Source organism: Hibiscus syriacus, unplaced genomic scaffold (genome assembly GCF_006381635.1).
Source record: "Hibiscus syriacus cultivar Baekdansim isolate YM2019G1 unplaced genomic scaffold, ASM638163v2 tig00003041_pilon, whole genome shotgun sequence".
NCBI lineage: Eukaryota > Viridiplantae > Streptophyta > Magnoliopsida > Malvales > Malvaceae > Hibiscus > Hibiscus syriacus.
In genome coordinates, this window is record NW_024061960.1 from 5,708,676 (window position 1) to 5,730,958 (window position 22,283).

Genomic DNA, 22,283 nt, shown 5'->3' on the forward strand with positions numbered 1-22,283 from the left:
AAAATTAGGGGTTTATTCCATCAAGGGTTTTTCAGTGGCGGGCAAATTAAATTATTTTTCTACTCAAACTCTTATTTTCAAAATATAGAATCAGTTCAAAAACTTTGATATAGTTGTTTTAAGATTTAAAATTTGTTATAATATATGGTAAAAAAAATTATATTAATAAATAATTTGATATTTATTTTTCACTCGTGTCTAAAAAATTATATTATTTTATATTTGATTTTATCTGTTAATGAAATAATAAATTTTAATATTAAATCATTAGAAAGAAAGATAAAATAAATGAGTTGAAGAAGATGAACAATCGAGAGAGATTAGAGAAATATAAATTCATCTTTTGTTCAACCTTTGATGGTGGTTCGTATACTTACACTCATAATTGAGAGTACATCTAGTAATGGAAAAATAATTTAAAATCATGGTTGAGAAAATGATTTTTAATATAACTTCATAAGCTTAAAATTTTACCTTTTTTTTGTGAAAAAATGCTTTTGAGTAAAATTATAGTTTTATCCTCAAATATTATATTTTCAATTTACAACATACTGTTTAAAATTAACATTTTATTTTTTTAAAATTACTTTATAACAGTAATCACAAATAATTAAATTTTTAATTACACTTTTAAAATTATTTTTCAAAAGTAATATTAAACTGAAGTGCTAATGTTTGGCCTAGGGTGATGATAGTAGTTTGTAGGTCGACACATACAACTCTAACTATCATATAATAGATTCAGTTGATAGATCATATGAGACTGTTAGTGTCATCTCAAAATCTTATAGTTGGTCGAAAGATATGAAATTTTAAATACTTTAAAGAGCTTCCAAAGCTCTAGAATTCAATAATAAGAGGAATAGGCATAGAAATAACAACGATAGCACCAAAGACTAATGGATCTGGTAGTTTATATCATATAAATATCCTTTTTGATTTTCTCTTCATATCGGTTGATGACTATCAAGTTTTGTACATTAGATTTTGAAGGAACAATTGACAGAGTAAACACGGGCAACGAAGTTGGCTCTGAAGCTTTCGCAAGAAAGGGCAAAGGTTGGATTCCCTTCTGGCGACCGTGCATCAGCAATACCCTTTTATTTTTCTAGAGAGTACATAAAGAATCTGCAATATGTTTGATACGGGAACTTTGTAGAATCACCCCTTAAAAGTCTTTTTGTTAATATAATATAATTATAAGGTAATATCTACGTAATCTATATAAACTTACATACACACGCAGGTAAAGGCGTAAAGCTTCTCTACTGTGCTAATGGGTTTATATATTGCGAATGCTTTTAAGAACCTGAAACCAAGCAAATACCTTTACATCTTAATTATGCCCGACAAGCAAAGGCTTTTTCCTATTGGATAATTTATGCAAAATTTTCATGCCTTTTACCTGTTGCTGATATATATTGAACCAAACCTGCTACTTTATTTGGTGCAACCATTTTACATTTTATATCATTATATCTTAGTTATGTTGTCCTCTTTATCCTTCATTCTTTGCAGGCAATGTTTACATCAAAAAGATATTAATAGTTTTATAAGTTTCTATAAAGAGGAAACTATGGTGTCAAAAGCAGACACGTAATTTGCTACAATCAAACGGGGCAAGGAGACCGAGGAAGCTGGTTTAATCTATACAAAAGTCATACTGTATTCTATTAATAGAAGAAAAACTATTATGAACAGGGAAGAAGAAGAGAGGAAAGAGAAAGGGTTTTGTCCATAAACATGTTGGAGGATACCTACAGGCTACAACAGATAGAAGAAAGATCCAGAAAGTAAGCATTTCTCCTCTTCTTCAGGTGATGTGCCATACTGGCATGGCAATTTCTATGAATTCCCAACTGATATGGGTCGTTTAGCTAACCCCAGAGGGGACCGGGACCTTTGCCTGCTGATCTCTCGAACCACCCGTCTCATATCCGGCTTCTGCAGAGATGGATGCTTGATCTTCTCGAACTCCTGCTTTATCTTCATCACTTGGCTATGAATCGGTACACCTTTATACTCATCCTCGTCTCTTGTAACCGACTTGTTTTCATGGCTGCTGCTCATCTTCACCTGCTCCATATTCTGAACTTGAAAATTGAAATCAAACCCTCTTTTATCCTGATGGAGAAACTGATAATCCTTCACACCAAATGCCTTGTATACCTGTTTCTTGGGATGGTTTTAAGGGTTTATATAAATGGTGGGAGTAATGAAAAAGACTTGATTTCTTCATGGAAGGAAGCTGGTGGGCAGGGGCGTGCCAATTTCTCCACTTGTACTTTATTTAGATGACTCCTTTGAATATCCAAGTGTACCCGTCTTCCCTTTGAATTTTGATGGAAAATCTGATATACAAGTGTCATATTTCATGTGCAAATTGGCCAAGTGTTTGTTTTGTAAGGGAATAGGTGGCCGAACCGGTGCTTCACATTTGGTATGTGTTCTAAGGTTCGTGTGTATGGAAAAACGTTGGTGGTGACTCGTACAATAAAAATCTATTGGACTCTTAAAGGGAAAGAAAAAAATCATGGGACTCGTTGGGAAAGTTACTTGCCTATTCTTCTTTATAATTTTATCGAGCTATATAGACTAAATTTATTTGGTGAAAAGTTATTTGTATGTTTTGAGTTTATTATTTTAATAAGTTTTATATTTGTTCATTTATTAAGAGAAAATGTATTCATTTAATTATATATTAATTCTATGTACGTTCACTCGTACTTACACGATTAATTTCGTTGTTACTTTTTTTCGTATTCAAAATTACTTACTTATATTAGTAGGAGATTATTTGTATTACAAATATTAACGAGTTATTTTTAGAGAATTGTTTACCTATATTTAGGGAGTGGTTAGAGTGGATAGTAATCAATTGACAAATTTACCCGTTTACCCGTTTACCACTACTATAAAAGAGATAACTATACATACAATTGTTGGTTTCTATATCTTTTTTCTTGGAAAATTTTTGCTATGAGAGAGTAATATAAGCGAGTTCCATTTTTTCATTTTAAGTGTATGAAGTTTGAAATATTGTGTTACCTTGAAAGTAACATCCAATTACGAGAGGTTATACAAATCCGAATAAAATTAATTTTAAGAATATGGTACGTGAATACTGACGTTTTTATTTTGCAACAACCTTATTTTTTTTAACAGTTATTTGCCCATTTTTCTTTAACACTTTCATTGGTCAACTTGGAAACAACATGGAAACATGTTTATGGGAATCTAAACTACAAAAATTTCGACACTGAAGTGGTGTTTGATTCGCTGAAATGTTTATGAGGGAATTAGAATCTATGAAAGAATTGGAATATGAATCTGAAACCTGTTTTGTTGGCAGGAAATTGAATTGGAATCCAATTCCATATTTTGTTTGGTTCGCAGACATGTTAGATGAATTTGATTTCAGTAATGTAAAAGGACAGAATTATCCTTCTTATTTTTTTACTTAATTTTAGTTTGTTTTATAACTTACATGTAACAATATATTATAAAAATTTAAAAAAATATTAAAATTTCATTTTATTGATTATTCATTTTAATAAATTATAAAAATCATACTAATAAACATCATAAGTTAAAATCATCTCAATTAGTGATGGCCATGGGTCGGGTTGAGTGTGGTTTTTGATCCACCCGACCCGACCCGAGAACAAGAGAACCTCCACCCGAGACCCGACCCGACCCAACCCGAAAGAATAAAAAATTATTTTTATTCAATAAAAACAGTGACTTAATTGAAAAAATTATATATAGAGGGGTATTATTGTAATTATTCCTAAATATATAAGGTAAAATTATATATTTTTTCGGGTCGGGTCGGGTATTTTTCACCCTAAACCCGAACCCGACCCGAATATCACACTTAAAAAAACCCGAACCTGACCCGAATATCACACTTAAAAAACTCTGACCCGGACCCGAAATTTAAAACAAAATCCAACCCGATCCCGATTTTTTTTAAAAAAAAACGACTCGACCCGAATATCAAACTTTAAAAAACCCTACCCGAACCCGAATTTCTTTTTTAAAAAAATCCGACCGATCCCGAAATTTAAAAAAAATATCCGACCCGAATACCAAAAGATTAATGAGGGTAGTATGGTCAAATTTCATATTCCCTCTTCCAAATGATTTCAATTCATCATATTATGGATGAAATTTACTTTCCCTCCCTTGATGGAATTAGATTCCAATTTCTCATTTAAAAACTTAAATCAAATATAGAAAAGTGGTGTAATTTCTCCTAATTTCAATATATTTCAACGAACGAAACGCCACCTAAGCGATGACACGGTTGAACTCAGTATTTGTGGTAGCTCTATCACCAATGGGATTTAAACTCGTGTTCAACCAATGAGTTGACTCAATCTTCTGCTGTAATCTGTTTTCGTGTTGATACGGCTTTCTTCTTACCTTTTCTAGATAAAAATGGTTGGTTGTCGTCAAACCAGCTTTTCAGCTTTGATAAACAACCATTTATTCCATATGTATTTTTTGTCTTCTGCTAACGATCAATTAAGATATGCTCAACCATGTAATGGAAGTTCCAAGTTGAATTTACAGTTTAAATTTCATTATCGACAAATGTTTATTAGCGTTTAACCGGAGAAAAAAGAGAGAATAAAAAGTTCAAAATTTAATTCATTTATTTCATATAATCATCTTTAAAAATGGTTTAATATTTATTTTATTTTATATTATACATAAATTCTAAATTTGATATTTTAAAGTTTTTTTTGTCAAATTCAGTTGTTCGTTAAAAGTATTGCATGACACGTTGTCACTTGTAATAAATGATTTTTTTAATTTTAAAAATAGCACAAAATTCAAATAATATAAAAAATGTTAAAAAACATTTTTAACATATTATATGAAAATCATTTTTTTCTCTCTTTTTCTAAAAGGAGTCGTTAGTCTCTCTTTTTTATATTTGTGACCGGCAACGACATTAGTCTTGGTATTGATTGCTAACCGTATGTATTCATTATTTTTCATTTATTTTATTATAACATATTTTGTTTTTTCTTATTTTTTTTATTTTTAACGATTCTATCTTTTTGACACATATTCTTCTGTCTTTATGGCACGTTTTCAGTTGTTTGGCCATTATTTTCATTTATTTTTTTAGAGTTGGATTTGACATTACCACGACTGATCAAGATGACGCTTATTTGTTATCATGATGATCTTCACTGCATTGGACCATCGAGTTGAATTTGTATATGTGTTTCGCATTCGTGGATAGTATTTTTCACATAATTTTATTCTCTTTTGTGGTTCGTTTGCTGATGCAGTCAAATCTATTCGTATTTATCTATTGTTCGAGTTTATTTGGTTAGATTTTTTAACATTTTCTTTGTACGGTCATTGTATGATTTTGAGTGATTGTTTTTCTTTTCTTTAAGAAAATATTCTTATTATATGTTTAGTTTACAGTTGTGATTATAAACTTCATTGTAATTTAGATATTTTTTTAATAAAATTAACGGCTTTTATAAAAAAAAGAAAATTATTTTTAAAATTATACTAATTCCTAACTATATTTTTTTTAATAATGTAATATAAAACACAATATGAATATAATATTTTTTTCTCTAAATTGAAGACCCCATTACAATAATATTATTTATTTTCTATATTCCAATAAAGTTCCAATTAAATATTAATTATTAAAAAGTTGGTATAAATTTAGGATTCATTAATTAAATGAACGATCAAAAATATTTATATTATCTTAATTTATATGGGTTTGAATTCAAATATTTATTTTGAAAATATAATATTTCTCTACTTAATAGAAAAATAATTTGTATAAAATTGGGTTTTTTATTACAACTAAATTGTCTTAAACCACCCAAACATGAATAATAATTGGGTAAACTACATGATCGATCACTTCCATTTAAATTTTGTATACTTTTTCTTATTGAATTCAAGAAACATAATATTTAGTCACTTTGTTTTTATTTAATTAAGATGTGGTCATTGAGGGTTAATTGTCGTTAGACTTTAACGAATTACTGACATGACACAATAAATATATAGAATTAAAAAAGATATAAAAGATATATTAAACAAATAATCACTTATGTTTAAGTACATTTTCATTTTATATACAACCTAATATGCAAGTTCTGAAATTCACAAAATAGATGTTATGACAAACAAAACCTATTATAGCATATAACATCCTTTAATCTTTTATAAAAAAAATCTAAAACTCAAAAAGGAAAAAAAGAAAAGTAGCAAATCAAAATCAAGAGAAAATGAAATATTGTCAAACTAAGAAGCTAGGTTGATTTCTTCTCTTGGAATTCAAGTGTTTCTTTGATATAGAACATAGTTTATATCCATAGCAGGAAATGACCATCCAGCTCAATTGGTAGAGCATAAGGCTCTTAACCTTGGAGTTGTGGGATCGAGTCTCATGAAGGACATTTTATAATTTGGAGGTCTCTTACGGAAATTGCTCTCAACCTGGCGTTGGGGGCAGCCTATTATCCTACCTCCCCTTATCCCATTACATATGGGAATAAGGGTCAGCTAATTTTTTTTTTATATCCACAGCAGGTGACTCCATCCTCCCATTCACTATTCTCACCATAATTTTCATTTTCTAATGTTTAATTCTCTCTAAAACAATCCTCCATGAGAGGAGACTCATCAAGATCAAAGCTTTCAAATGCCACATTTTTTTATTCATTCTTCAAAACAGTCCATCTCCTTCATTCTCAACCTCTTCAAATCAACAATCATTTACAGTCTCTTACCTCATGAAAACTTGAGGGTTGTCCCCATAATCTACTTTATCAGTCTCCAAACGTCTCCACTTTAAAACCCTAAATCAACTTGACTCTATCATCGTCATCTTAAAGAACCATAGATTCTCCAAAATCCAAATCGCAACTATCATCGGGAAGGTTTCATGTATACTTTCATCTAATGTTGAGAAAATCCTTTTACCCAAAATTACATTTTTTTTAACTCTAAAGGCATTTCAAGCTCTGATCTTACCAAGCTCTTTGCTAAAAATCTATATATTCTTAGAATTAGTTTAGAGAAGAAAATAATCCCTTCTTTTAACTTCCTTAGCAATTTGTTTCAATCGGATAAATGCTACCTTTTGTGTTTTAAATCTATAGCCCCATATTTTTTATATTATTTTGATTCTTACATTTTGCCTAATCACAATATTCTAAGGCAAAATGAAATGTCTGAACTTAACATAGTTAAAGGACTTCGTCGAGTCCCTAAGACATCCTTTGTTGCTCTAGTTGTGTTGAAAGATAATGTTGAGAAAGTAAAGAAAATGGGATTCAATCCTACTAGGTATACTTTTGTTATAGCTCTTGATGTATTGGGTTCACTGAGCAAATCCATTTGGAAGAGAAAGTTTGATGTTTATAAAAAGTGTAGTTGGTCTGAGAAAGAGATTTTAGATATTCATGGGCAAATGAAAATTTACTTAAACATTAGTAATTATTTGTTTAGTTTATCCCTTTTAATTCTATATATTCATTGTGTCACTTCTTAATTAAGTAAAAATGAAAATGACCAAACATTTTGTTTTTTGAATTCAGTGAAGAAAAGTGTAAAAAAAATATTAATACGATAGTTTACCCATAATAATTCAAATGTTTTACTCTAATGATCCGAAATGTAATGAATCTGAAATATCGTTCTTAAAATTGAAGTGTAACGTATAAATTGTTCCCGGTCAATTTTTTAAATTTTGTATTTGATTTTTTGGGTAAATTATATGTTTAGTACTTAAACTATCAATTTTGTTTTGTTTTAGTACGTAATCTTTCTTTTGTTTTAAAATTGTTGAACCTATATTTTGATATAACAATTTAAGGGGAAAATGTTTTTGGACTTAATTGAATTTGTTCAAAGTTTTCAAAAATAATTCAAAGTCCATTAAACTATAATTTGAGCACAAAATAGTTTTCGGGGTAAGTAGTACCGATACTGTTCTTACAGTATCAATACTACATGAACAATATCGATATCGTTCATGTGGAACCGATACTAAAGATAAGAGAAGTATCAATACTCTCTTGGTAGTATCGATACTATTAGTTGTTTTCCAAAATGTTAAAATTCCATAATGCAAAATTAGTACAAATACTCAAGTGGTACCAATAATACTTTACACAGTGATATCGATACTGTGAAACCCTAGTATCGATATTGGTCAAGCCCAATAGTCTTTAACGGTTAGTTTATTTAAATATTATAAAGAAAGTATCGATACTCATTAAAGGAGTATTGATACTCCTCGTACTGGCAGCTTAATTTGTTTTGCATAATATTTGTCCCCGACAGCTTCAAACAACCTCCGGCAGCTAAAAACGACCACAAACACATTTCAACATATAAAAACAAGTTGATAACACTTGAAAAATGTTGCAACACCAATCAAACTAGATCAAGAGAAAAGCTCTTTCACTCTCTTATTTCCTTTTTCTCTTATACACAAGTGTTTGAACTCATTGTAAATCTTTTAATTATTTTCTTGTGAGCTTCATTCTTGTAAACATCTACCTTTTTGAGGTTTACTTGTTTACTTCTTTTATCCCTTTGTAAAAAAAAAGAGTGGTTTTATCTTAGCATTTGAAAAGATAGGGACTTGTAAATGTTACTATTGACCTTAGAAAAAGAAAGAACAAATTAGTAAATTTGTTAGAAAATCCTTAGAATGGAGCTAAGGTAGTGGATGTAGACTTGGTTGAGAAATCGAACCACAATAAATCGTTGTGCAATTTTTCCTATTCTTTCTCCTCCATACCCAAAATTTTCAAAAGCCCAATTCACCCTATCGTGGAAACTTTTTCGATTGTTCATTTAGCTTCAATATTCTTAACACAAAACCATACCTAACGTTTACTTTTTGTTTCATTTTGGTACCTTGTCATTAAAAACTTAGCGAAACTGTTACAACATACACTTTTTATGGGTAAATTACATCATTCATCACTCAACATCTTCTCACTCCTATTTTGGTCACTAAAGTTTATTTTTTTAATTTAATTATCTAACTTTCAAATTACTCCTAATTTAATCACTCTAACTTTCAACATCTTCTCACAAGACCAGCCGATCATTTTCTCAAGTCTATCAAGGAGCATGTGCGGATCAAACTTAAAGATAAAAATATTAATAGACTTGATTATGTAAATTCTAGACTTTGTACTTCTTGGAGTATAGACTAACTTTGTTTTGTTGTATATTGGTGTTTATACTCCCTGTTTTGGGATGAGTGCTGTTTGATGTACTTTTTCTTGGATAAATAAAATTCAACTTATCCAAAAAATAATAATAAAAAAAAGTCATGTCACAAAAATCATTAATAAAATAAATTAGAATGATTAAAACATGAGCAATTTGAAAGTTGAGTAGTTAAATTAAAATATTTTAAACTTTAGTGACCAAAATAGAAGTGAGAAGATAGTTAAGTGATGGATGAAGTAATTTACCCATAAAAATACCACGTTCATCATTTCTGTTAAGTTTTTAATGGCGTGTTACTAAAATGAAATAAAAAGTAAATGTTATGTATGATTTTGAAACAAATGAAAGTTTAGATACTAAAACGAAATAATACTAATAATTTAGGTTCTAAAACGAAACAAAATTGATAATTTATGTACTAAATATATAATTTACCCTTATTTTTCGATTTAGTACTTGAATTTTAAAATAAATTCTTAAACTAATTCTTGGTGTTAATGTGACATTTCAACATGCAATTAAGTTGTGATATATGGTAATTAATGTTATTAATTGAGGTGTTAAAAAAATTAAACCTGTAATATATGATTCGTTGACTCAAATTCTCGAGCCGAGTATTTGATCTGTTATTATTCATGAGCTTAAAAATAGGAAATGAGTTACAAAATTTCACTTAAACGGGAACCCGACTATCTGATTTTTTTAAAATTTTAATTTTAATTTTCAAAAATTTGCTTCAAATCCAAACGTTAAGCATTCATTAACCATTGGTTCAATTATGGTTTCGGTGTATCTACTATGCTTAAATTTTGAAATTTAGCCCTTACACTTTTATTTATATTAAATTGATAGTCTATTTTCATAATTTTATTACTTTTTCTAATAATTAACACAATTATCTGTTTAGATGAATTGACAAATCCTTGATGTCACGTAAGTTGTGAATACTATTTGTATTTACATGTCTGAATTATATAATTTAGAATTTCAAATTTATTTAATTTTAAAATTTTTAAAAAAATAAAAATTTGATTGGTTTGTAAAAAGAAGGAATAAGTATCATATAATCCGAACTAACATGTTCTCAAGTTTACAGATACTCGATTTACGGACATCCAACCATCATGGGCCAGATCTTTGGTAGTTAGAAATCTCTTATACCTTAAAATACGAATACCCGAATATGAACAACCCTATATGTTAGCATTTTGGACTAATCAATACCATGTCAGAAACTTGATTAGTTGTTAAAATGTCAATACAACAAAAGTACCAATTAGAGAAAAATTTTTAAGCTCGCATATCAAATTGATCCAAAAAAATCTAACTACAAATTTAAACTTTTTACCAAATTCAAGGGTCAATTTGTATATTAAAGTTAAACTTAATTAAGAGTCTACATTATTCATAATATTATAATTTCTTGAATATTCATAATATTATAATTAAATATTCTGATTAATTTTAAAATATATTCTAATACATCCAAAACATTAAATTTAAGATCTCATAATTTATGGCATGAATTCAAAATATCAAATTATCTCTAATATCCTTCTTGGGATAACTTTTATATAATAATATGCTAAAATTACCCTTAACATCATGGCTTATGACATGGTATACTTTGACCAGTCCAAAATCTCAAATCGACTAATATCCATAACGAGTATAACTTCTATACAATGGTATAGATATAGATGTCTACATCAAAAAATTGACCCAATTGAATCACAAGTGGGCTTTATTCCTAACCCTACATTATTACATCCATATAGGAGAGGATACCCTCGAGATCATTAAATTATGAGTTTAACTCTATTTTGATCACTGAATCAATTTTTTTCAATTAAATCATTAAACTTTTAATTCAGTTTCAATTTAGCTATTAACGAAATTGATGATAGGGTAGTTAAGTAAATTTGTATAATAACACATGTTAATTGAAGTATAATTTTTGTCAACCATAAAATATATATTTAACTTGAATCATTGGTTCATTAATAAAATATATATTTTATTAATGAAAATAATGGAAGTAATCATAATTACAATGCGTTCAAGTATTGTGAGAAAAACGGAGACAATAGTCATAAAAAAACTCATACATAAAATAAAAATATTAAATCCAATGATGTGAAGAAAAACAAAATCTTCTCTTGAGAATGACGTCCAACACAAAAAAAAAACTCAGTAACCTTCATAAAAATTCATTGTCTATGTTGAATGAGATGTTTTACGAAGTGATAATGGAGTATTGAGCGAACCAAACTATCTTACAGGTTGTTTTGCTACACAATTCTAATTATATTGACAAATAACCTTTTACAAACGAGGGGATATGGATATATGTGACTACCGACAAACCAATTAGAAAATAAATGTCGCGATAGTCATTTTGCGAGCACCAAAACAACCGTAAAGACACGTGAAAAACGTATTAAAAGTCATAAGGAACGTGTCACAAGAGAAAATAAAAAAAATGTCACAAAAGAAGAGAAAAACATGTCACAAAGACATATATTCTTATTTAAAATTGAAAAGAAAACTCAATAAAAAAGGAAAACAAATAACATAATACAAAAAAAAAAACAAGAGAAATAATAATCATCGACGATCAATAATTAACATTAAGATTTGTGCCGCCATCGACTAAAACCCTAAACAAAATTTAAAGGAAAAAAGAAAGACAATACAAAATATTGAAAGTAAATGTAGATTAAGAAAAATGAGTAAAAGTTAACTTTAATAACATAGATTTTAACGTCACTTTATCCCCATATTTTTGCGTGTTCTTATTGTCTTTCATTTTATTTTTACTTGTTAGTGTCCAACTGTCCGTTCTAATTTCACAAAGAGAGAAAAGAGTATTTCATTGCATTCTTATTTTTCAACAAGATATGACGAAGTATTATCTTTCACTAGTGTAAAACTAAGTCAATTTTACACACATCCATAATTTTTTATAATTAATATTTTAGAAATCGGACTACTAAATTTATGAATATAATTATACCTGTTATACAATTCAATATTTTAATATATATTTTATCTATATCTCCAAAATAATATCTTTATTAATAAATATTTGATAATATCTATATCATGTCGATCCAAAATAATATTTTACAATCTTCAACACCGAATCAAATTTGATACATTTGAGGCTATTCACTTACAAGATGAGGCGAGGATGAGTCGGATTTCATATTCTTTATTACTTTCCACGTCAGGATGAGGAGCTTCAAATTTCTAGTCGCGTTCCATTGTCAGATTTATTATAAAAAAAGGGAAAGAAATCGTGTATTCTTAAATTCTGACAATGGCGAATGAGAGGAAGTTTTTAAATATATCAATGTTCCAAGAAGCTTAAAATAATCAAATTTAGGATAACCATTTAATTCTATTTCTTTAATTTTATTATCATTGCTTAAAATAATCAAGTCACTTATCGTTAACATTTAACGAGAGATCTAATGTAACAATGAATAAAGTTAATATAATTACACATTTAGTCCTTGTTCCTTACACAATCTATCAAATTAGTAATAATTTTATTTAATTCAATATATTTAATCCTCCAATCATATGATGATATATTTCATGACATCATTGGAGAAATTTTTGAATTTAATTTATATTTAATTTTAATAATTTTTCCTACAATCAGATGATACATGTGATACCATATGACGAAAGGAAAATAAATTGAATCCAAAAGGTTGCTAGAGAGAGTCGAATCTAAGTCTCCAAAGTAAATAAAACTACCTCTACCACTACACCAGGATCGATATTTGGCAAAATATTTACAACAGTGTTTATGTATCTTAAACTATAATGAAGGCCAAAAAAAATAAAACAAAAGTAATAATAAAACAACTTGAACCTAGGTCTATTACTAGACATAGAGCAGGTTGGGTAGATTTTTTGGCCGCCCCAATCCCGACTTGAAAATATATTATTTATACCTGATCTCGTTCCGACTCGATTCAAATATATTAATATTTTAAAATAATTAAAGTAATATACTAATAATCATTTAAAATATTTAAAATGATTAAATTAATATATTTTACCTTAAACCTGACCTAATTCGTGATTTTTACCGAGTCGGGTCGGATCGATGATTTTTCACCTTAAACCTGATCTCACTCCGCCTGAAGCTATCTATTATATAACCCACTCCGCCCTATCCCATACCCAAAATTTCAAACAAAATCGACCCAAAGATGACAATTTAATATGAAGTCGACTGATTTTGACTCGATCCGATCCAATAGGGGTTGTTTTTTTTTTAAAATTCGGGGTCTGAGGCGGGTTATATAATAGATAGCTTTGGGGCAGAACGGGGGCGGGTTTAAGGTGAAAAATTATCAATCCGATCCAACCAAGTATAAATTATTAGTTTATCCCTTTTATATATATTTGAATCGGGTCGGGTTTAAGATAAAATATATTATTTTAACCATTTAAAATATAATAAATAATTATAAATATATTATTTTAACTATTTTTAAATATTAATATATTTGAATCGGGTCGAATGGGGTTGAGGTATAAATAATATATTTTCGGGTTGGGGTTGAGGCGACCAAAAAACCGCCCTGCCCTTCCCTGTTCCTATCCTTAGTAATATGCCAAGATTCGAGTTGTTTTATTGTTACTTTTGTTTTTATTTTTTTCTAGCCTTCATTATAGTATAAGATAAATAACAAATATTGTAAATATTATATCAAAAACTAGTGTTGGTGCAGTGGTAGAGGCTGCTTCTTAATTCAATTTATTTTCCTTCCATCATATAGTGCCACATGTCATCATCTGATAGGAGGAAAAATTATTAAAATTAAATATAAACTAAATTTAAAAAGTCATCCAATGATCTCATGAAACGCGTCGTTATATGATTGAAAGATTAAATATATTAAATAAAATAAAATTATGACTAATTTGATAGATTGTGTAAGGAATAAGGACTGAATGTGTAATTATACTAATTTTTATTAACTGTCACGTCAACTCTTCTGTTAAATGTTAACGGCAAGTGACATGATTGAATGCATTTAAATAGTTAGGTGACCTGGTTGATTAAATCTTAAAAATGGTAGTCAGAAATCAGAATGAAAATGGGGCAATAGTCAGGTGGCCAATGATATAGTTTACTCAAAAAATTATAAAAATAATATAATTAATATTTTATTTTAAATAATTTACCTTTAATTTTTTAACTAATTTATAATTCTACGTTAAATCCTTTTATTGTTAGTATTACTTAACGGTCCTAGACGAGTGTCGCAGACACATCCATATATATATAGAATTTCAAATGTGTATGAAATGGAAACTTTGAAGGACTCGGGAGGCAATGAAAAAAATGAGTTTAAGCACCGACATATGAAAACCAGAATAAATGAGTTAAATATTCTCCAACACAGAAAAACCAGAATAATTTCTTAAAAGTTTTCATAAACCCTCTCTCTAGTTTACTACAAGTATACTTCGGTTCTCTTGTGAAATTACTGACGTCAATAACGAGTAACTAAGTATATCTATTTACAAGTAGAAATAAAAAGAGATTATATTTAATAAGGAATAGTAATCTACTGTTACTAATGCAATTCTTTATTTCTGAGATTTGCTAAAGATAATTCAAGCTTCAAGTGTTGAGTTTAGATGGCACGAGTTGTTAAGTCGGAAGAACTTAAGTAACTATTCATGATCAGATCATGTTGTACCAAATGAGATTGACCACCGACATAGAGAGGACTACTACTTTGCATTTCGGGTAACCATAAACACCTAAATAGGTGTCTCTCTTACCCTTGTGTTAAACTTGTTTGTGTATTGTCAATGATGGTCATATGTAGTCCGCTACATGTACTGATGATGTGTATGCATTTGCTATTTAATTTTATGCTGTCTTTATTTCAGAGTTTCTCATATTTATTTTATATTTATTTTTAAGTATTGTATTTTAATTTCAGTTGTGACTTTGTAATCATTTCATTGGATTTATTGGTTATCTTTTGAAAAATGATTTGTATTTTAAATTGTGTGACATCTCGGATTTGACTGTAACATTTGGATCGAGTCTGCGGTGTTACACAAATCATATGACTTATGCTAACAGATTTATTTTAAAACACTGAATCAATTAAAAATGTGTTTTTTTTATTACTACCTCAATATTAGGAAAAGAAACGAGGGCCCGTGTTAAACGTATCAAGTTTACTGCCAATGATTTTCTAATAGATTCTTCACAGTACGAACAATAGTAGTAATAGCCATTTCATAATTCGCTAGAGCACAAGGTTATTAACCTTGAGGTCGTGGGATCGAGTCCCGGAGGGCATTTCATAATTCGGAGGTCTCTTACGGAAGCTGCTCTCAAACTAGTGTTAAGGGTAGCCTACTATCTTACCTCTCTCTTACCCCATACATATGGGAAAAAGGGACAACCATTTTTTTGTTTAACAACAATAAGATTTTCTTTTAAATTATTACAAAACTGCGATAAAACAAAACGTTAGTATTGGTTGAGGAAAATAACTCAAACGAAATAGATCAAACCGAAATTCTGTCATGAAAGAACCATTGTTTTAGAAGTAAATTTGTCTTAACCATGAGATTAGCACATCTCTTTAATATTCGTATATTCAAATATTAAAATGGAAATCAGTCGATAATACTTTTCTCGGTAATAGGAATATAGCTCTAAAAATATTTTTCTCCTGATTGAAATTTTACATTCGAAAAAACACAAAAAATAAAGAGGATTTTTCGTTTAAAACGGAGAGATATTAGAAGTGAAACCAACTCCTATCTATAAGTTCAACTTGAAGACAAAAAGGTAAAAACCTAATAATAATTATACCAAGAAGGTCGTGTTTAAAAAGAAATATATACGAATCGAATCAGACCATGTCATATAATTTCTATCCAATAAAGGATATTTTGAATTACCAACAAAAAGGACCAAAAACAAAAGGCTAGTTTAATGTGTAGCTATCAAAGAAAAAAACTCCAACTACCCCATTAATGGTAATTAAAGTAGGAAGAGTCGTCCAAGTCATAATAAATTTTGTATAAATTTGAAAAAAAAAATGAAAAAAAAGGAAAGAAACAAAGAGGCAGAGACGAAATAAATTCTCAACAAGTGGGCGCCATGCACGATTTTTCCACTCCATGTGAAGTCCGACCATTTCAAACCACAATGGATCAGATCACCAACTCTTTCTTCAGTTCTAGCCCACATATTTCTTTTTTCTACTTAATATTTAGTATTTGTTGCACTTTTTTTATTCTAATTAAAAAACAATTACCCTTTTGAAAGAAGTTGTTTCAAAAGAGTTTTTAATCCGGACTTTTTAAGGTCAAATTTATAAAAGGCCAATGCAATTTTACCAAGTTTGTACTCAATTAGATTTAAATATATATTATCGATGAGAACAAATGAGTTACGAGGATTATAGTCTCATTTTGATTTAGACAAAAATTGCAACCGATGATCAAACGGTCATTGGTCGGTGTTTGGGTTTTTTGTCTCCATGAGGAGGTAGAAGAGATATGAGTGGGAAAATGGATTTTATATCTTTCTCTCAATCTTGATCAAGAGTGTTTTATGGTTATCCTTAATGTTGATGTCAGGCGTAAGATCAATATGACTACTCGTAGGATGGTAGATTCAGTAGATATGGTCAGCTGATAATAAACTCAACTCTAATAGGTTACATGAACATGTCAAATATCGTGTCAAACAATTATAGTTTTCCAATGAGTGTTTGACGGTTGAGATCCTTCCTCCAAAAATATTCCTTTAAAAACTCTAAAATACAGAAATGATGTATAAAGATTAATCTTTTAAAGAAAATTTAAAAAAATACAACAATGAGATTCAATAATATATTAAATTGATAATTTTCAAAAACCATCAATCTAATTAATATATGAGTGAAGTCGATAAATTAACCTATTATTTATGCTTTGATTGTATGAATGATTAAATTATTTTTTATTATTTATGAAAAAAATTGAAGAATCATTTTAACCAGAAGCACAGCCGATCGTATATTTTGTTGACGAAGTGGTATTATGTTTCATAAGTTAACCAACTCTCGCGCCCACAGCAACTTTAAAAGAATCGGATCAACACTCTAACAAGAGGGCGTTAGAAACTTGAGGTTCAATGTTCCTTGGATATTTGCATACAAATTTTCCTCTGATAAACTTTGAAAATTTCGGGTCTATTTTGTTCCTTCTTGTTCGGATAATGACAAGTTAGTGTAGTAATTTACATTCTCTTAATCCCCCCTCAAATGGCTTATATTCGACATGAGATAGGTTGAGAGGACGAGTAGAGATAGTCATCCCTTGAAAAATTAAATTGTTATTATATTTCATATATTTTATTTTGTATTTTCTATCAAAAATCTGTTTTAAAATTTATAAATTTTAATTTTGATGAAAAAATATTTTTTTATATAAAACTTAAAATACTAAATATTTTTTTTATTAATATGTGATAAGTACAAGATAATATATGTTTAAAGATAACTCTCAACCATTTGACATTAACCGCTCACACTCTTCGCATTCATGGTGCTCGAACTCGGAACGTCAAGGAATAACAATTCTTTTACCACCAAAATCGCTTGGTTCGTGACTCTAAATACTTATATTAAAGACAGTTGTATCTAAACATATTCAAACTAATATAACTTATCAATAATTTGTCTTTTGACATGTATTGTCACAATTCTTTTGATAAATTATTATAAAAAAGGATAAATTACATATTCAGTCGTTCATCTATTATTTTGTTTTCGTTTTAATCATTTAATTATTTTTCTAAAATTACACATACAGTTATATTTTATTTTTATTTTGATCAGCTGTCGTTAAAAATAATTAGATGACTAAAAAAAACAAAGTAATAAACGTATAATTAAATAAGTAGTTTATTCTATAAAAAAAACTTTTTCTTCTTCTATGAGGTACGTTTTTGTAACACAAATAGGCGTAAATCTTCATAATTATACATATTTGTTTCAAAAAGATAAAACAAAAATTGTAGTATCAAATTAAAGTTAAACTATTCCACAAAATAGATATTAGCTTTTTCTTCCACTCAAGCTTTTTCCTTTTTGTTGAAAGCATCCTAAACTATTCTATATGTTAGATGGAAGGCATCATAAAATCTGTAGCTTCGTTATGCTAAAATTGGGTATAATGTGTGCAACTGACTATTGGAATATATTCAGCAAGTCTTGAAACATAATTTCTCGGAAATTTCGTTTCACCCGTTCGTTAATGGGCATTTGCAGCGTTTTAAAATGCGACTCTTCAGGCAGAATCCTCTCCAAAAGTTGTCACCACCCTCACACTTCCCATGGCATCTATTTCCATTGTGGTGGCTGACTAAGCCTATAGCTATGCTAAAAAGCTTCTTTTTTAGCATAAATTGAGATGACAATGATAATTTAAGACATAAATTGAAGTATACTTTGAAAGAAAGAAAAATAAAAAAGTATACCATAAATTAAATCAAAAGTTTAATATGTTATTTTCTATTTTATAAAATTTTAATATGTTATTACATATGTATCATTTTTATGCTAGGTTTATTTTGTATTTTCGCTTAATTATTTGGTTTTTTTATATGAATAAATCGATTTTAGTGGTTAAATAATTATTATTATTTCTTGAGGTCTCGAGTTCAAGTACCATGAATATCAAAGGTATGAGCGCTCATTTAGTGTCAAATTGTTAAAAGTCTTTGAACATATATTACATTGTACTTACCCGTATTAATAAAAAACTAATTGATTTTTCTTAATAAAATTACAAAGAGAAGCAAAAAAAAGTGGAAAACCTTGAGCAAAAATAGTATTACAACTAGCATTTCTTTTAATTCACTACTCAAGTAGTAAAAGAAGCAAAGTTTTTACATGCATACCAAATGCCAATTTCACAATTTTATTCGTATGTTATTATCCCATTAGACATGCATGCAGACTTTTTACTTGAACACTACTATTATTAATTATAATAAACAATTATTCAAATGTAATATAGTATTTGGTAAAAAAAATTATTATTTACGAATTCTTTAATTATTATATTTAATTAAGTATTGTTGTGTTTCCTTGAGATCATATTTGCAAGTTATATTTCCGTTGTTATTTCTCTCTCCCAAATTTTTTGTAATTTCTCAAAATTTCCAAAATTCCATAACTTTGGCAAGTTATAATTCCTTGACATGATTACTTATAAACCTAAATAATCTACCAACTAAATTTACAATTTTACAGTCAAATCTATTTACTCTACCAACCTAGAAATATTCACTATCATCTTAGGTGTAATATCAACATTAAGGATTTGTATAGAAATCATCATATAAGACCGTAAAAATGGAGATATAACACTCTCTCAAATTCTCTTTTAATTGTTCATCATCTTTTCCAATTTATTTATCATTTTTTTCTTTATCAAATGATCGTGCGTAACTCTCTATTTAAATTAAAAAATAAATTAAAATTATCTCAATCTTATTTCTTTCACCAACAAATATAATAGATGATGTACCTCGGCCGATACTGACTACCCTAAAGTAATAGTTTGATAAACCCATTATTTTATTAATTAGTGTAGATGTGAATACAGTTTTAAATAAAAATAGAAACAAAAACAAAAAAAAATCCAATATATATCCAACCCTATCTTGCTATCCTTAAAACTGTAGCCAGACAGATGAGGACGACATAAGACACACGGCCGCTTTCTGCTTTTTCTTTTGGAAAAAAAAAAACAGCCCGGCCCCGGCTTAAAGAAAAGGCATTAGCCGAAGATAGCCAATCATCGCACACGTGACTCAGATGCCTTCATCAAGTCAATCCCTCTTTACTTCAGATCAACCGTGTACGTGTTGGCTACAACTCCACTCTCTCAAATCTGTCAATTAAATAAGAATAAGAATAATAAATATGCAATAAGTATGGATCAAATGATTTTAATAATTAATAGATTGATTGTTATATTTCAAAATTTAAGGTTTGAATATTTTATATATAGAGATAAAAAAAATTATTTTCAAATGAATGATAATAATCTTTAAACATATACTAGTTTATATTCAATTCAAATTAATAAAAAAACAATAAATAAATAAATCAAATAATATTCATTATATTTTCAAAAGTACGGAAAAACCTTTTCTGCTAGTGAAACGACATCGAAGCTCATAGAATGGGACGCGTCTCAATACCTACCGTTTTTTATTATTAAAAAAACATCATTTTCATCTATTATTAAATTTATTATTATTTACTCACTAACTTCTGTTTAATTAAATTAATTACATAAACATGTTTACTCACTTCCCCCCTTTATTTTTCTATAAATACCCAACTCCATGTTCATACATTTTCATCTTTTTTGTTGCCCTTTTTTACCTGAAATATTTGGCTCGATCCATTCTACGATAAACCTGTTTCTTATTACTCCCAAAAACGAATCTCCTTTCTGGGATTGTTTCCATTAATTACAAAAAAAAAAATCTTTTCGAATTTCGTTTGGAGCTGCTGAATTTGGTTGCATCAATAGATTGTTCAATCTGATTCTTAGTTCTTGTTTAGTCGTTTGTTTTTCAATTTTTCTGAGGATGGTTTGCTTGGTTTCTCGTTCCGGAAGGCACTTGCAGCGATATGATAACTTGGGCCGCCGCCAAGTTGTCGGGTGAGTATTTTTTCTTTTCTGAAATGGGTCAGATTTTTCATGCTGGGACTGTTTCCAGTTCATTTTTACCATAAACGAAACCTCGTTGATTTCTTCAAATTTGACGATCGCAGGTGCATTCCCTATAGATACAAATCCACCAGTGATGGAACCACTGGTAATGATCTCGAGGTTCTTGTAATATCTTCCCAGAAATGTCAAAAAATGATGTTCCCCAAGGTACACAAACATGAAAATCTTCAAAAAAAAAAATCAACAACTTTCCTTAAAAACGATGTTTCCTCAGTATAAATCTTTGGGTTTTGATCATCAGGGTGGTTGGGAGCTTGATGAATCTAGAGAAGAAGCTGCACTAAGAGAATCACTTGAAGAAGCTGGTGTTCTAGGCATTGTTGAGGTTAATATTTATTTAATCAAACTCTTAAATCTTCTTCTGAAATTCTTTATACTAAAAAAGTCTTCATCTTTGAAACAGTGTGAATTGGGGAAATGGGATTTCATAAGCAAAAGGCATGGCACATTTTATGAAGGGTATATGTTCCCTTTGCTGGTGAAAGAAGAACTTGACTTGTGGCCTGAGCAAAATCTGAGACAAAGGACTTGGGTAAGCTTTTGTATTATCAAAAATGGCTTCCAAGGTTCAATTGATTGGTTTCAACTTTCAAAAATTGATTCTTTTCCCCCTTTTGATTTTGTTTAGATGAATGTTAAAGAAGCAAGGGATGTTTGTCAGCATTGGTGGATGAAGGAAGCTTTAGACATATTGGTCGAAAGACTAAACTCAATGGATCAACAAAATGAACAAAAATTTCCCAATTTGTGCACTGATTTAGCAGCAAAGATTAGTAGTTTGTAAATACGGGAGCAGTTTAGATTTAAATCTTTTGTTGAAAAGAAAAGAGGATCAACTTGAAGCAGATGTTGACTAACAAATACATGCACTCACAGCTGGGAAATGTTAGGGAAATAACTGTAAGAGAAAATAACCTCAGTGACCAAAAATCCCATATAATATAAGATTTTAACTATTTTTTTTCGGATTTGCCAAAATGACCAACAAAATCGCAATGCGATCGCTAATTCGCAACGCGATCGCTAATTCACAACGCGATCTCCATTATCGCAAATTCGCGTTGCATTTTCGCAATGCGATAATTGAAAATCGCGTTGCGATGGTCTACAGTATCGTTGCGATTTTCCCAATTCGCAATGCGAATAAGTAAATCGCAACGCGAATTGGGAAAATCGCAATGCGAATAAGTAAATCGCAACGCGAATTGGGAAAATCGCAATGCGATACT

At 29.1% G+C, this 22,283-nt stretch overlaps 1 protein-coding gene across 2 annotated transcripts; it reads left to right on the forward strand.

Moving 5' to 3' along the window:
* The first annotated feature begins 20,839 nt into the window (after positions 1 to 20,839).
* LOC120169970 (nudix hydrolase 18, mitochondrial-like) lies at positions 20,840 to 21,971 on the forward strand. 2 transcript variants are annotated; one of them, XM_039178049.1, is made up of 5 exons: positions 20,840 to 20,982; positions 21,096 to 21,201; positions 21,296 to 21,379; positions 21,458 to 21,586; positions 21,683 to 21,967. In XM_039178049.1, exons 1-5 carry the CDS (start codon positions 20,909 to 20,911, stop codon positions 21,836 to 21,838), a joined length of 549 nt encoding a protein of 182 aa, XP_039033980.1. In that variant the 5' UTR covers positions 20,840 to 20,908; the 3' UTR covers positions 21,839 to 21,967. The 2 variants fall into 2 exon arrangements, with proteins under 2 accessions (XP_039033980.1, XP_039033974.1); XM_039178043.1 differs by having other exon boundaries at positions 21,296 to 21,586; positions 21,683 to 21,971.
* The last annotated feature ends 312 nt before the right edge of the window (positions 21,972 to 22,283 follow it).

What these genes read in the sequence shown, in the direction of transcription:
- LOC120169970 (XM_039178043.1), top strand. Translation starts at nt 20,909, where the DNA reads ATGGTTTGCTTGGTTTCTCGTTCCGGAAGGCACTTGCAGCGATATGAT. An exon ending in AAAAAATGATGTTCCCCAAG is followed by an intron (nt 21,202 to 21,295) that starts GTACACAAACAT and finishes TTTGATCATCAG; the next exon opens with GGTGGTTGGGAGCTTGATGA. An exon ending in ATCTGAGACAAAGGACTTGG is followed by an intron (nt 21,587 to 21,682) that starts GTAAGCTTTTGT and finishes GATTTTGTTTAG; the next exon opens with ATGAATGTTAAAGAAGCAAG.